The 16,885-nt window shown below is 42.2% G+C and overlaps 1 protein-coding gene across 4 annotated transcripts in view; it reads right to left on the bottom strand.

Moving 5' to 3' along the window:
• LOC120518989 (neuronal PAS domain-containing protein 3) overlaps positions 1-16,885 on the bottom strand; it is a 716,144-nt gene that overhangs the window by 34,858 nt on the left and 664,401 nt on the right. For all 4 annotated transcript variants that reach the window (XM_039742042.1, XM_039742043.1, XM_039742044.1 and 1 more), the window contains 2 exons: positions 3,105-3,298; positions 78-184 (listed from right to left, as the gene is read on the bottom strand). In XM_039742042.1, the coding sequence (XP_039597976.1) occupies positions 78-184; positions 3,105-3,298 (301 nt within the window). The remainder of the gene's footprint in view (positions 1-77; positions 185-3,104; positions 3,299-16,885) is intronic.

Here is a 16,885-nt window from a genome sequence, read left to right as displayed (position 1 = left end):
TCAAAATCCATTTTTCAAGGTGCATGAATAAGCTGTCCTCCAGTAGCCAATAAGAATGTGCAGTAGTAGGTACTCACGGTCTAAATGGCTGTGTCTGATCCCCTCCACGTCTTCAGCATGAATGAATTGATAGCATCTCTTGCCCACAATGTCTACAGGAGTCAGATCCATGTAATCACTAATTCTGCACAAGGGAAAGACAAAGCTTTAGTGAAACAAGACGGGAATACTATTCAACTCCCTATCCACCCCACTAGCACCTTTTTACAGAAAATCATAATGCAACATGCATGACAAAAAGAATCCAGGAGTCATAACAGAAAAACTAAACTGGAGGCCGTGGGAAGCCAAATTAAATAGGAACCACTGTAGTAAAAACTTATGTCCAGTTGCAGGGGTTTAGCACAACTTGTCTTGATAAACAATACAGGTTACAGAAATAGCGAAAGTCATCCATTAGAGGGTCCTTGTACCCCATATGGGAGACCCAGGCTGCCACTGACCAGGCAACCGAGTGATATAAGAGGCCACTAGTTGAGACTGTTTGGAGGAATCAGACCTTTTGGTGTAACCCTGACTGAATCCACAAAGGAGTGAGTGTGTGGACAACATTTTAGCAGGGAGGAGAGCAGCAGAGCAACTGCTATGTAGTCTTTCTGCTGACATTCAGCTGGGGTCACTACACTGGGAGTAAAAGCCCATAGGCAGATGACTTACCATCCCTGGGGGAAAATAACGCACATCCATCCATCACCTACATCAGCTACATCCTAACTACAGGGTCATGGGGGTCTGCTGGAGCCAATCCCAGCCAATACAGGGTACAAGGCAGGAAACAAACCCCAGGCAGGGCGCCAGCCCACACACACACGTGGGACAATTTAGAATTGCCAATTCACCTCACCTGCATGTCTTTGGACTGTGGGAGGAAACCCACGCAGACACGGGGAGAACATGCAAACTCCACGCAGGGAGGACCTGGCAAGCGAACCCGGGTCTACTAACTGTGAGGCAGCAGCGCTACCCACTGCGCCACCGTGCTGCAAAATAATGCACATGTAAGATTAATTCATGGGAACAGATATAACATACCAGTACCCAATATACAATACCAGTAAGGCTGCTGATAATGTGCCCAAAATAATGTGAGCTCAGACTTTAAAGGGGTGGTGGTGGGTAAAATGCTATCTATCATATAGTGCCTTTCATATCTGTCTGTCTGTCCATCTATCTTTCCATCCATCTATCCTGATGTTTTAGGTCTCTGTTAAAAGCAGATTAAAATAGAATTAGCATATTATGCACTTATTGATCACATGAACACTTTTAAATTGATATGAGGTGATGGGGAAGTGTTATGTGCACGGTGGATAAGAGAGCAATAATTAATGGACTGGTGATGGGGGCTTCTTTTCAGAAATCAGTTTGTTTGGAAAAGTTTCTTTTTTGTTTCTGCAGTGATCTTCAGTTTTGTTTCATACTGTACATTTATTTTGATGTATAACTGCGGTCACTGTTCTGTTCTTTAATATGGAATTAAAAATCTGTCCATCTCTATGATGGACTTATGCTGTGTTCAGGGGATTGTCCCTGCCTTGCGCCCCTGTTAGCTGGGATAGGCTCCAGCACCCGCCATGGATAGTTCAGGAATTAAGTGTGATAGAAAGATTGATAATCATTTTCTATCTATTGATCAATTGACATGCATGAGGGTCACCTTGCAGGCTCTGATCACTTATGTGGTATCACCTTGAGGCGAGAGGGGCATTGTCATTAATTGTTCTGTCTCTGTCCTCCAAAGTTCAGATAAGATGTCCCAGGAGTCTGACTGACCACATCTCCATTACCTTTACGTCCCGCTCCTTCTGATCTGGAGTTTATAAAAGCAGACTTCTCTGGAAGGAGGCGTCTCACTTGAGGTCCCAGTCAGATTTCTTATTTTGGAATTTCTGCTCAACAGCTATTTGTGTTTTAGTGCCCCTGTTCTCCTGTTTATTTCTTTGAATGTTACTGACTTTTCAGTAGCCTCGCAATTAAACAGGGGGTCTGTGCTGGCACCCCAGCAATGTTTGGGACCCTGCAAGTTACTCTTTTCTACAGTATCTCTCTCTCTAGCATTTTATACATACAGTACACTTTATATTGCTGCTAAAATAACAGCAAACATGGTTGAAGTTCTGCCCATTAATATATACTGTACGTTACATTAATAAATACATCACTGAAAGGATATGGCTTTGACTCAGTGGTGGAACTGATATAAGTGCTATAAGGTAATACTCCACCCAAAAGTTATATTTTTTTAAAGTTACTTTCGCCATGTAGGTTTGATTCAAATTAATTAAATTCAAATTCTTGGGCACGTTCCACTTTTGCTCATGAGAGCATTTCCTGGAAGTGGTTTATTTCACAATATTTTAGTAAAAATACATGTGTTTGGGACGTTGTCAGCCCACGAGTGGAAGACTTAATGTGTGGACTATGCAAGACGAGTAACATGAGATTTTTTCACAGACATTTTTGGTACTGTTTGCTCTTTTCCAGCGTTGGTTACAATTGGCCCCTGTTATATCAAAAACTTTGCTATCTTTATGCTGCATAAAAACATGACGTTAAAACTTTTTCTCAGCCATCACTACAAACTGCACGGGGTAAGTAACAGAAGAAAACTATTTTTGGATGGAGTATTCCATCGAGAACGGAGTGGGCTTGAGATGTTGCCTCATGTCTTCATTTCAGGCCAGTTAGGATAGCCTCCTATACCTTTGTCTTTGCGTTGTTGGCCCACACTATTAGTATGCCTTGTCTTAGTTCAACTGACAACCAAGAAGGCTGCACAAATAAATCTCAGTAACGTGAGAAATGTCACTCTGTCTCAAACATCATAACTCCTCTGCTGACTACCTTAGCATACTCCTAACCTTCTTTGCTCCCTCCTGGTCTTCACCCTGATCTTCCTTTTCATTTTCTTCAACTTATTTCAGTGTATCTCCATTCATCGTATAGGCAGCAGTATCACCTACAGTATCCCTTTTCTGATTTTCTATGATGTCCAGTGAGGACACTTGAAATGGTAAATCCTAATAAAAAGACATACAACTTACCTATTTTCACAGTAAACAATATTGAGGTCCATATTTACTCGAGTGACAAACATCTGGCAGTCGATTCTCACTTCATTGATTGTGGGAGGAGGCAGCGCGTGGGCCACAACTACCATGCCCATTATTTGATTAGGGACGTTGCGTCCATGGGTCAGGGACATCCTGATCCGTAATCGTCCTGTAATATGGATAACCTGTAAAAGCAAGAGAGACTGTTAGAAGGAAACTCCTTAATAAGGGGTCAGTGTGACTGACAGGTTTGGTTCATAAATTGATGGTCATAGACAATCCCCATGGCTTGAGAACTGCATGCAAAATGAGTTCTGCCTGCATCATAACAATTACATGCGTCACGCTTAGTAGCACGTGCTGCTGCCATCTCTCACAGTGCTTGAGGAGAGGTGTCTCTATTCTCTTTGTGTTTTTCTAACATCTAAATACATGGCATTGTGCTGACTGGCTGCTCAGATTTGCTCTGCTGTGAGTTTGTTGTAGTAGTCTGGTACTCTTGCTTTGTACATGTTGTGGATGGGATGATCTCTGCCTACCAGAAATCCTAAAGAAGACAAAGTGGGTAAAAAAAAAAAAAATGGCTGAATGGGTAATGATCAGTTTGTAGCCAGGAGTGTCATTGCCTCCCACATGGGTCACTTGAAAAGCTGCACTTGGCTTTGTTTGGGTATTTCTAAATCAAGCAACCAGAGAGGTGAAGTGGCACACTCAAGTTTTTAAATGTTTCTTTACCTGATCAGTTGACCCTCACATAAAAGACTCCTATTCTAAAAGAGACAGTAAACTCTGAAGAAAGGTGGAAGTCTGCCAAAAGGCAAAGTATGAGACGGCTTTTCCTGTGCTTAATAAAAGATGTTTTTTCCATAAGCATCTTGAAATTGGAACTGAAGGTCTGGTATCACAGCAGGCACACCCTCAGAACATATTACTGCTGAGGATGGTTGTGGAGGTTGAAGATGTTTGTAAAGCAGTGAACTCCCTCAGTTTCCGCTGCAGAACACATCATGTCCAGAGAGTTTGGGCCAGGGTGTCAGGGCTCCAGATAAATCCGTTTTATTCATGGAGTCATTATTGTCACGTGTACAGGGTGTAAATGAAACACCTCTTTGTACAGCTGTAATGTGTTAAGTACAAATATTTCCATATTTCTAACAACAACTTTTTAGTTTAAATATTGCGGCACATTCCTAGAGTGACCACCGTGCCCATGCAATTTAAGGGCACAGATGCCTTTTACAACTTTTTGCGTTTCATATTTGCACCAGGAGCTCAGTGAGATTAGCTGACCTGCTCAGGCGCACAAAGTGATCACAGGCGAGGACTGAGTCTGTAACTTTGTGTTTGGATTTCTTTCCCGATGCGTAACACCAGTAGTTCTTTGGCTAAGTCCACACTACTACATTTTCATAACAATCTTTGCCCACACAAGCATTTTCACATCACTTATAAAAGTACCTCTGCCTACTCTAAAATGACTGAAAATTCATATGATGTAGCAGTTCTCCTATGTTGCACGTGTGTGTGTTGGCAGAGAAATCTCTGAAGGATTTTGGTTTTTCTAGTGTAACGCTACAAGCCATGAAATTTATTGCAAAATTGTAACAACAGGTAATTATTTGCCTTTTGCATATGTATGCAGCATTCATGTACAAAACACAATTTATATGCATATATGTAAGCTATACAGCAAATACCATGCAAAGCGACTACACTGTGTCTGCCATGTTAGAATATCGCTTTCTTCTGTGAAGGGCGACCAATCGGGGAATGAGACATTTTAACAAGAATGATCCAGTCAGGGAAGTGCCATGTAATCCAATCCGAGCGTGATTAGAGTTTGCATTTTTAACAATCTCCGTTTTCACCCATTCACACTTGTCTAGACTCTTACTTGGTGGAATAACCAGATTATCCATCTCTCTTTCCCAGCCTAATTGGGGAGAGACATAAATGCACCGGTGACCTTTGGGCCCTTAAAGTTCACCTTGCAGTTCCAGATATCTTGTCATTGCCTCTGGAGTTGAGACTTTAACAGATTTGGCTACTTGTGGCAGGCCATCGTCTCGTGGGCCCAATCAGTACTTGGATAGGAGACCATCTTGGAAACGCTTGAGTTGCTGCTGGAAAAGGTGTTGGTGTGGTTAGCAGGGAGCGCTCACCCTGTGGTGTGGGTCCCAATGCTCCAGTGGCCCAGTTCAACTTTTACAAATAGCTTGTGCTAGTGGGCCGGGGGGGTATGATTTCTTGACACACTGCATCACTTGCATGTAAAGTCTTTGTTTTGGGGGGTTTTCAAGGGTTAAAAACACATGGATTGTGTGGACAAAAAGTGAAAATGGTCACTAATGTCCGTATTTTTAAAAGGAAACATGGTAGTGTGGGCGTAAAATCTTAAACTTGGTCATTAGGAGCCATGTGACTTGTGTTTCCTGTGTACGACATGCATTGATCTTTCCAGAAGCATTCATGTAATATTATTTACAAACAAGTGCATGTGTTGTGCATGCTGAGAGCAAATGATTGGGTAACTGACATGTGCAGTAAGCGCCATTGATAACATAAGCGGTAACATGAGATTTTTTTTTTTTTTCCCCCTTGGACATTTTTCACACTATTTTCCATTGTACAGCAATATCTTGCATTATCATCAACTTTTTAAATCTTCATTCTACGTTTTTTCCTGGTTATTACTAGAAGACACTTGGGGTAAATAACATATAAAATGTTTCATTTCTGAGTGCAGTATTCTTTTGATTCTTGTGCTTTTCTATGGTTCGCTCCATCCACTAGCACAGTACTTTACATGTAGAGTTCAGTAAGTGCCATATTTGCCCTGACAGGTGCCTCACTTGGGACACAGGAGACGTGATGTAAATCGCAGGCTGTATCAACCGGCAGCAACAGAAAGATAACACCTTTGTGTTTTCCCACAAGAAAAAAAAAACTGTGTGAGATTAAAAGATGTTAGTTTTGGTCTCAACATTATAACTAAATGCTCTCTGTGTTCTGTCTGGCCTGGAGGTGGGGTTTACTCACATTTTCAGAGCTGTCCACTGAAGGACAAAGTGGGTAGTGATCGTTTTGCTAGAGTTTTAGTGGCCCACAAGGCCTGTTAATAGAGCAGATTGAAGAGGGGTGCCGAAACTTGGCTGCTTGCTTCTCACCTACACGACAGAGCGAATGGCTGAACTCAGCCCTACTAACACTTTGGTCAGGCTTTTACTTCATCGGACAACAAAGGTGTAAGTCACACCTCTGCAGAGACCCCTTCAGACAAAAAAGACGTTAATCTTAGGCTTGAACTCGGGCCAGATGTGATGGACAAAATAACGCACCTCTAAGCGGGCATTGGATCAGTAACTGCAAGAGATTGTCACCCAATAATTAGAGGTTACATCCTCCTTCAAAATTAGCTGCATTAATCCCTTCTGTCTTTTTGAGGAGCTAAAAGCTGGTAATCCACTGTCTTTGGGGGGCACCTGAATGAAGGCAATCTGTTCTCTTTGTGAGCTAAAGCAGAGGAGCCACTGTCTTTGGGGTGAGAAGCTATCTACTCTGTGGAGCAAAGAGCTCACAGTTGAACACCGCAGCATGGACAAAGGACCATGTAGTAAAAGACAAAGAGTGCACTCCAACAGCAGAGTCATCAGGAAGCATTTGATAAAGTGCCATATGAGAGCGAAGGCATTAAACTAAAGCAAGTGGGAGTTTAGGGTGTTGTGTGTAGATGGGTGCAGAATTGGCTAAAACACAGGAAACACAGGGAGATGGGGTGAGGAACCTCATCAGAACTGGGTGATATTAAGAGTGGCGTCCAGCAGGGGTCAGTGCTGAGGCCTCTGCTATTCTTAATATATATAACTGATTTTGATAGGAATATACAGTAAGTAACAAGCTGGCTACGTCTGCAGGTGATAACCAAGCTAGGAGGATTGGCAGATAATCGAGAATCTGTTGAATCATTTAAAGAGGAACTTGGACAACATGCGGGCTTGGGCAAATTTGTGGCAGATGAAATGTAATTTAAGTAAATAGTGTTGTATGTGGGGAGTTAAAATGAGAGGTTTGAATACACATTGGGGTGGGTGGGTCTGAAAATTGAAAGTACACTTCATGGAAAGGATTTTGGAGTCACAGTGGACTCAACTCTGTTAACTGTCAGGCAGTGTTCAGAAGCCATTAAGAAGGCTACCAGAATGTGAGGTTATATAGCGCCCTGATGTGTAGAGTATCAGTCCAAGGAGGTTAGGCTCAAGCTTTACAACACATTGGTGAGGCCGCATCTGGAGTAAGAACACAAATGATGGGAACCGTCACCTAATATTTGGTTGCACAACCTTTACAGTTTGCAATCGCTGTAAACAAGCCTCCTCCATGTTTCACAGCAGGTCTGGCGTTCTATTCATTTGTGTCTCAACTGTCCAAATGACATTCACTGTGGCTTGTCAATGTGCAGTTTAGGAAATTTAAATCTGGCTTTAGTATATAGAGTCCTTCTTCCATTGAGCCCACTGTCACTCAGAAAGCGATCAGACACTAATGGACCTTGACCTTGCAATTCAGCTTGTATCTTTTTGGAAGCTGTCCTTGGCTATTTTTCCACCATTTCCACTGTCCTTCTGCCCATTTTGGGGTTGATTTTTCCTCTTGTGGCTGCGTCTAGTTACAGCCCCATGGACCACCTTCTTCTTCTTCTTCTTTCAGCTGTTCCCGTTAGGGGTTGCAACAGCGGATCATCTTCTTCCATCTTTCTGTCCTCTGCATCTTGTTCTGTCACACCCATCACCTGCATGTCCCCTCTCAAAACAGCCATAAACCTTCTCTTAGGCCTTCCTCTTCTCCTCTTACCCAGCAGCTCTATCCTTAGCATTCCTTCTCCCAATATACCCCTCATCTCTCCTCTGCACATGTCCAAACCAACGCCATCTCGCCTCTCTGACTTTGTCTCCAGACCTGAGCTGACCCTCTAATGTCCTCATTTCTAATCCTGTCCATCATCATCACACCCAATGCAAATCTTAACATCTTTAACTCTGCCACCTCCACCTGTCTCCTGTGACACCGTCTCCAGTCCATATAACACAGCTGGTCTCACTACCGTCCTGTAGACCTTCACTGTCACTCTTGCTGATGCCCGTCTGTCACAAATCACTCCTGACACTCTTCTCCAGCCACTCCACTCTATGTACTGCTGATCCCAAGTATTTAAACTCCTCCACCTTCACCAACTCTAGAACATCAAGCTGCTCGAAGATGCTCTTCTAGCATTTGCTTGTCTGTCAATTTCTTTCTGATCTCTTCAGACAATTCATTTCTCGGCTTTCTATGGTCCATGTTCAGTGCAGGACACACAGTGACACCAAACGACAGAGTGATGACTGTTCTCAATATAAATGATTGGAGATGTGTGTAATACAAATTCAAGAAAACAGTCAGTTTGCAAAATCCCTTGAATCCAATTATTTAGGATCATTTTAGGGGTCCCAACAATGTGTCCAGGCCATTTTAAATATTCTTGCAGAACAAGTAACACTTGATTTCTTTTCACACTTGCTTTGCTTTACTCGATGGCATATCAAAGGCATGCAGCTACACAGGAGACAATTGATTTTCATTGAATCACTTTTTCTGGAAACATGCAGCACTTCTTCAGTGGGCTTCTTTCCGCGCATGTTCCCAACCTCCGCCTCCTCTTAAGTGGACAAAGAAATGTGTCCATGTCTGTATTTATATGGAGCAGCCCTCCCTCACTGAGTTAGAAAGTTAGAAAGACAGCTAACCTGATTCTGTGTAACAGCAGCCATCTTGTGTTTTCTACATTTACTGCTATCAGGCCGCAGATTTCAGTTGTCAAAGCTCAACAGCAATTTATTTAAGAACTATTTTATCCCCAGGACTATAAGAATTTTTCATTCTAGTAGTTGTACAGATCTGGCTGCTCTCTAAATTGTTACGTTTCTTTAGAGTTTAGTATTCTTACTGCGGAAGGCCTACGAGGGTGAAGATTACAATGTGGATGGGAAATCAAAGAGCAATCATTACATTAATTAATCCTTTACTATTCAAAGTAAAATGTGCTACTATTTCTTAAATTTCAACACAACCAATGCATGTATATGTCACATGTCACATGTTTCTCTGTAACCAGCCATAGATGTACACCGTATTGCTAAATGTTTGTGGTAACAAATGATTTCAGGTGTTTCATTGTTAACGGGTGCATCAAATCAAACACACATCTACGTGATCTTCATTAACAGACACTGGGTGATACTGAAGAGCTCAGTGACTTTAAATGTGGCACTGTCATAGGATGCCACCTTTGCCACAAGTCAGTATGTGAAATTTCTGCATTTCTCAACTGTAAATGCTATTATTGTGAGGTGGAAGTGTCGAGGAGTAACAAGTCCTCAGCCACAGTGTGGTGAAACATACAAACTCACACAGCATGGCTGCATTAGAAAATGGCTTGTCTTCTGTGGCCTCACTCACAACCGAGTCTTAAACTGCCTCTGGAAGCAACATCATCACAAGAACTGTGTGCCAGGAGCTTCTGGAAATGGGTTTCTAAGGCCAAACAGCTGCACAGAAGCCTAAAATCACTAAGCGTAATGCCAAGCATTGGCTGGAGTGCTGTAAAACACACCACCCTCCATTGGATTCTGGAACAGTGGAAAGTTGCTCTCTGGAGTGATGATCCACACTTCACTAACTGGCAGATCTGGCCAAACTCTAAATCTGGCTGTCTGTTGGAGCAACGTGGGTTTGGTGGATGCCAGGAGAACACTATCTTCTGGGCTGCATAGTGGAGGGGAGAATGACATATTAATACCCATGGTTATGGAACGGGGTGCCAAACTAACAAGCTCTGATAGGCATGATGGTCACATTTCTACAAGCTTGGTGGCTGCGTAAACTTTGAGTTTCAAATCAAACCTTTGCTTTCTCATCAAAGACGCAGAGGCAAAGCCCAATCAGAGAGTACTTAACTAGGTTGGATGCTGAAGTATTATAAAGTGCTTTTCTCATGTGTTGGTTGGACTAAAGCAGTTCAACCTTTAAGGATGGTCCTGTACAAAGTATGGATGGACACTTGCTATTTGAGAAGAAGAAAACACACAATACTAGACAGACACCAATTCATGTTTCCACACATGTAGTAATGTAAAGCTGTTCTGTTCTTTTTCTTTTTCTCTTCTCTTTATCCAGTGGCTGCCACTTCTGCTTTGACGAGCTACCACTCCTGTCTATGGTAAGTGACCCCAGACATATCGGGAGCCTAGGGATTTAAAGATAACTGGAATCAATCTGCTTCTTATTAGACTGTCCAGCATGTATAATTTCATAGGAATGGGGGGGTACAGTCAACTGGCCAAGGTCATCAGAGTGGTGTTTGTTATAACTGGCCACAGACCCCCAGAGGCTTATTTTCTCCAATAATTCGGTTGATTGAAGGTTTAGGTTCCCTTTCTGCTGTTGCAGACTAGCGAGATCACAATTACAATATTAATGGACTTCATATTGTTATGATTGTTTATGGTAATCATTGAGATTTATTCTGTTTTACTGTGTGCTAAATGTAATGCATGTGTTTATGTATAGTATATAAATGGTTTCATAATTTACATCCATCTATTATCCAACCCGCTATATCCTAACTACAGGGTCACGGGGATCTGCTGGAGCCAATCTCAGCCAACATAGGGTACAAGGCAGGAAACAAACCCCGGGCAGGGCGCCAGCCCACCGCAAGTCACACACATACACACACACACGCACATACACACTCGGGACAATTTAGAATCGTCAGTTCACCTAACCTGCATGTCTTTGGACTGTGGGAGGAAACCCACGCAGACACGGGGAGAACATGCAAACTCCACACTGGGAGGGCCGGGGAAGTGAACCCTGGTGTCCTAACTGCGAGGCAGCAGTGCTACCGACTGCGCCACCATGCCACCCCATAATTTACATATAGTAGTAATAGTAATACTCTGGGCAGCAGGGTGGGTGGTCCCGTGGCCTGGAACCCCTGCAGATTTTATTTTTTTCTCCAGACGTCTGGAGGTTTTTTTTTGTTTTTTTCTGTCCACCCTGGCCATCGGACCTTACTCCTTTTCTATGTTAACTAATGTTGTCTTATTTTAATTTCTTATTTTGTCTTTTATTTTCTTTTCTTCATTATGTAAAGCACTTTGAGCTACTTTTTGTATGAAAATGTGGTATATAATTAAATGTTGTTGTTGTTAGGGTTAGGGTTGGCTTGGTTATGTTTCAGTTGTCATTCCTACTAAGTTGTATATGTACTGTTTTTATTGTTCTTTGCTTTAGTATGTTTTATGGATCTTTAAGTTTTGGCCTACTGTACAGCACTTTGGTACAACTAAGAAGAACAGTTTGCCTTCACTGATACTCTGCCTGTGGTTTCTCTTTAGGGAATTGAGAGCTCATCATTAATTCAAGGTCAGCAGAGGAGACAGACTCGTATGCTTTCATTGGGGTCTCGGCATAGCAAAGTCTGGGGAGAAATGGCGCTATATGAACAAGAATGTACCTTGGTGCCCTAGTTGTACACACTATGGCTGACATGGCAATCATATCCATGTAAAAACACTATTTAATACTAAAGTCTATGCATATGTATAGAAAAGAACCTAAGGTTTAGGATTACTGTGAAAAGCAAGTTGAGTTTTCACGACATTACATGGTCTTTGCTTTGTTTCTCGTCTACGTCACTACTCCCAATCTCTCAGATGTTCCTGCTGCCATACCATGTACACTTCAAAAGGGGTCACCCATAAGCATATTTGGGCCTGGCTAGTATCTGGAAGGGAGACCATCTAGGAAAAGCTTGGTTTGCAGCTGGAAGAAGTGATGGTGAGGCCAGCAGGGGGCGCTTACCCTCTGATCTGAATCTGTACCCTAATGCCCCAGTGCAGTGACCGGGACACTGTGCTGTACGAATGGTGCCATCCTTCAGATGAGGTGTAAAACTGAGGTCCTGGTAATCCTTCATAAAGAGTGTAGTGCATGCAGATGTCCCAGCTAAATCTCCCACCACGCCTAGTCATTCTGACCCCTAATCATCCTCTGGCTCTAATTGGCTGTCTCGCTCACTACTTCATCACCTAACAGTCATGTGCGGTGAGAGCACTGGTGCAAAAATGGCGGCTGCCACCTCATCCAGGTAGATCCCCACTCACTATGTAAAGTGTTTGGAGTAGTGAGAAAAGGGCTATATAAATGTGAACTATTATTATTATTATTATTATTACAATTTATTACCACCTAGCAGTACAGGATTGAAGTTGGTTTGAGAGTGGTATGAATTTGAGAACATCTAATGGAGATAAAAGTAGTTAATTCCAGGGCCACCAAAGTCATTTGTCTGATATAATGGTTTCTAAATCTGTCCTAATTTCTTTTTCAATTTCTGGGTTTATGCAAAAATAGAAGTTTTTAGAAAACTGTAGGACAGCTTGAAGAAACTGTGTCTCCTTCAAATTCTGCTACTAATTTTTTTTTTGTAATTATTAATTTTAAAATGGAACAAAATCCAATTTGGAGGTCAAAGGAATTCCAAAGCTTGTCAAGCTACCTAATGTCTGGGTGTCTGTCTGCCTGAATCACTGAAGCTCAGCAGAACTTGAGTAATGAAGCAGGACACAGTGACCCTAAACCTACTGCAAAAGGTTTTGAGAAAAAGAAAATATGACTTGTGAAGTTGCCCACACCCTAACCCACTGACCTGCAGAGAGCCGTTCACACCGGACTGTGGCTTAGCTAGAACAGTTCTGAAAGGGAGAATTGTCCAGAATTCCTCCCAGACGTTGCGCAGGCCTATTTCAGCCCTGAAAGTGCTTGTGAAGAGGTTAGTGCTGTCTAAGGAGGTTCAGACTGAATAAATCTAAGGATTCGCTTACTCTTTTTTTCTCACAGTACACTGTGAATGTTTTGATGGGTACGTTCCACAAACACATGACAGATGATGCGTGTCTGTGTGTGTGTTGTTAGCGTAATCATGTTGTGTTTTTCTCTGCACATGCGGCTTAGATGAAGATCAGATCACACTGTGTGACCAGATAATGCAGGTCATTCCAAAGGGTTCACATACTTTTTCTTGCCACTATAAATAATTAAGTGTTCTTTCTGGAAACGTCATGTGGATGGTTCGTTTGGGAACCCAAGACTTTTGCACCGGTGGTACTGCTCCGGAGCACTTCTCTGGTGGCTTTATTTTTTGTTGAGAGTGTAGGGAAACTGCGTTTTCCTTGTATGACAATTAAGAGGTACTTTAACAATCAGCTGTGCAGTTAGGTGATAGGATCTGAGACGTTTTGTGTTCCGTGTCTAAAATTGTTCTTTTACACACCTCAAACCAACGATCGGGCTTTTCAACTGCCTTGTTGATTGTAACATACCATATATGCCCGTTTGGGTGGACTTTGGCACTTATTAAAGGTTAGGACACCCCAGCTGCCTCAAGTCGGTGAAAATGAGGTGTCCACGGCCTGCTGGGCTGCTGTAGTTTAAGTCTCTTTCACAATAGGCCACAGAGTGTAGGCCTGTACTTACCTGCATGCAGACTCACGAACGAGCGCACACACTCGGGAGAGACAGCTGAGACGGGAAGTGTGTCAATTCCCGCAGGTGCCGCTCTCTCTATTAAACGGATTTTTCCGGGATCAAGATTCACAGTTTTATTTTTCCTCTGAGAGCTTGAGACGCTTTAAGAAATGCTGACTTGAGGCTAAAAATCGCTGCTCGTCCAGATCTTTTGCGAATGTGACAGTTTGAGGTCTGCAGGACACGAAAGGTCCTGTCGGCCGCACGCTTTTCATTATTGAAGATAAAGCGCCCTGCTTGGCTTCTTATATTTCCAGTGGCCGATATCGATGCGTGAAGAGTGCGGGCCACCACGGATTAATAAATAAAAGGCTCCCGTCCCCAAAGCATGCAGCTCTCTATATGCCCGTATAGATAGGCGTCGGTACAGAAAAGAAAAAATAAAATAAATGGGAAAAAAAAGCCTAAAAGCCACAAGCATCAAAAGTTAGTTAAAAAGACAACTTTTTGAACTAATTGCCACAAAGCGTAGTCTGGTGCACATCGCTTCAGGAGCGCTCTTGGCAAGAACATCACAAGCACGAGCGAAACTTTAATACGCTCAAGCAGCTAAATGCAAACTGACACCGGGAGGCTGAGTCAGGCAACACAAAGCGCAAAAATGAGCATCTCTCAATTTCATCCCAACCAACATAACAAAGGGATCAATTTTTATAATTCATGGTTCAGCACACAATGCACTTTCCCGTCTCGCAGTGAATATAGAATAGGCATACATACGAAATAAGATTCATCAGCTCCCAGGGATTCTCGGGAGTGCTTTTGAAATATGATACAGTACAAATAATGACTGAGAACCTCGACACGAGTGCATTAAATGAGATCAGCGCAAGATCTGCTTCAAAAAGACGCCTCTCACTCTGAGAAGGACTCTCTTTGATACGACCTCCAGAGTAGTGGCGCATAACAGGCTGTGTGATGAGACCGTTTGGGGGCGCCGTGCTGCCGCAGTCAGGTGTGTGTGTGTGTGTGTGTGTGTGTGTTATATAATAGGGTGATGGTGTTCAGGATGTAATGTGACATCTCAGCCCAACATCTTAGGACCATTTTATGTTTAATTCTGGGTGAGGAACCAGCTGCAGAAAGCACTAAGGGGTCCACTCCATGGTGGTCCATATTTAAATTACGTATAATGAATTTCTTAATGAGTACATGTGTTAAATGGAACAAATCTGAAGGGGAGACATAAAGAATATATATATATATATATATATATATATATATATATATATATATATATATATATACACTGTGTGCACAATTATTAGGCAAGTTGTATTTTTGAGGATTAATTTTAATATGGAACAAACACAGTGCTATCAGTCAATCCAAAATGTTAATAAACCTGAAACCTGAATGTTTCACAACGGAAATGTGAGTGTGAACATCATCAGGGGAATACATATGTGCACAATTATTAGGCAACTATTAGTGTGCAGATTTATTTAAAGGAAAAATGAAAATGTTCCCATCTCACTTGTTTATTTTCATCTGTTATAGTGAGAATAATAAACAAACACCTCAAAATTTACAAATAAACATCTCTGACATTTCAAAAAAATCAATCAATCAATCAATGACCAATATAGCCACCCTTCTTTCCAATAACAGTCATAAGCCTTTCCATTCATGGAGTCTGTCAGTTTCTTGATCTGTTGACGATCAGCTTTTGTGGAGCAGTGACTACAGCCTCCCAGACACTCTTCAGAGAGGTGTATTGTTTTTCTCCCCGTAAATCTAGCGTTTAAGAAGTGCCCACAAGTTCTCGATAGGGTTTAGGTCAGATGAGGAAGGGGCCATGTCATTATTCCTTCATCTTTAAGGCCTTTACTGGCTGGCCAGCAGTGGAGAACTTCGATGCAAGTGATGGAGCATTGGCCTGCATAAAAATCATGGTCTTTTCCTGTATCACTGTTTGAAGAAAGTGTCTTGAAAAACTGGCAGTAGGTTTGGGAGTTGATTTTGAGTTCATCTTCAATGCAAAAGGTCCAACTAGCTCATCTTTAAAAATACCAGCTCATACCAGTACCCCACCTCCACGTTGGAGTGGAGCTCTGTGCCCATTACTGATCCACAGGTCCATCCATCTGGTCCATCAAGAGTCACTCTCATCTCATCGGTCCATAAAACCTTTGAAAAAAATCTGTCTTCAGATATTTCTTGGCCCAGTTTTGACGTTTCAACTTATGTTTCTTGTTCAGTGGTGGTTGGGTTTCAGCCCTCCTTACCTTGGCCATGTCTTTGAGCACTGAACACCTTGTACTTCTGGGCACTCCAGCTCTGGAATATGAAAGTACTGGAGGATAATGGGTTCCTGGTAGCTTCACATTTGATTCTTCTCAAATCTTTGGCAGCTAATTTGTCTTTTGTTCTCAACACGTTTCTTGCGACCCTGTTGACTATTTGCAACAAAATGTTTGATGGTTCTGTGATCACACACCAATATCTTAGCAATTCCAAAAGTGCTGCATCCCTCTGAAAGACTTTTTACAATTTTTGACTTTTCAGAGTCAGTTAAATCTCTTTTTTGGCCCATTTTGCCTGAGGAAAACTAGCTGCCTAATAATTCTGCACACCTTGATATAGGGTGTTGATCTCCTTAGGCCACACCCTCCCTCATTACACAAATACACATCACCTGACGTGCTGAAATCCAATAAGCATTCAAGTTAATACAGCTTGGAGTTGGAATATACGCATTAAAAATGATGATATGGTCAAAATACTCACTTGCCTAATAATTGTGCACACAGTATATACACTCACTCAGCAAACTCTTAGGAACACTCCAGTAATACTGGGCAGGGCCTCCTTTTGCTCACTTTATGTGGCACAAGATGCTAGAAACATTGTCTTGAGATTCTTGTCCAAGTGGACAATTTCTGCAACATTCATGCTGCCAATCTCCATTGTACTTCATCCCAAAGGTGTTCTTTTGGATTCAGATGCCGTGACTGGGAAGACTACTGAAAAACACTGAACTCCTTGTCATGTTCATGACACCAGTTTGCTCTGTGACATGCTGCATTATCATGCTGGAAGATGCCATTAAAAGATGGGTAAATTGTGGCAATGAAGGAATGCACATGAAAGCAACAATACTCAAATAGGGTGTGTGATTGGCATTAACGGGCAGAAAGTGT

Source organism: Polypterus senegalus, chromosome 18 (assembly GCF_016835505.1).
Source record: "Polypterus senegalus isolate Bchr_013 chromosome 18, ASM1683550v1, whole genome shotgun sequence".
NCBI lineage: Eukaryota > Metazoa > Chordata > Cladistia > Polypteriformes > Polypteridae > Polypterus > Polypterus senegalus.
The sequence above is the reverse complement of the archived record's forward strand: the minus strand, read 5'-3'. Positions and strand labels throughout refer to the sequence as shown.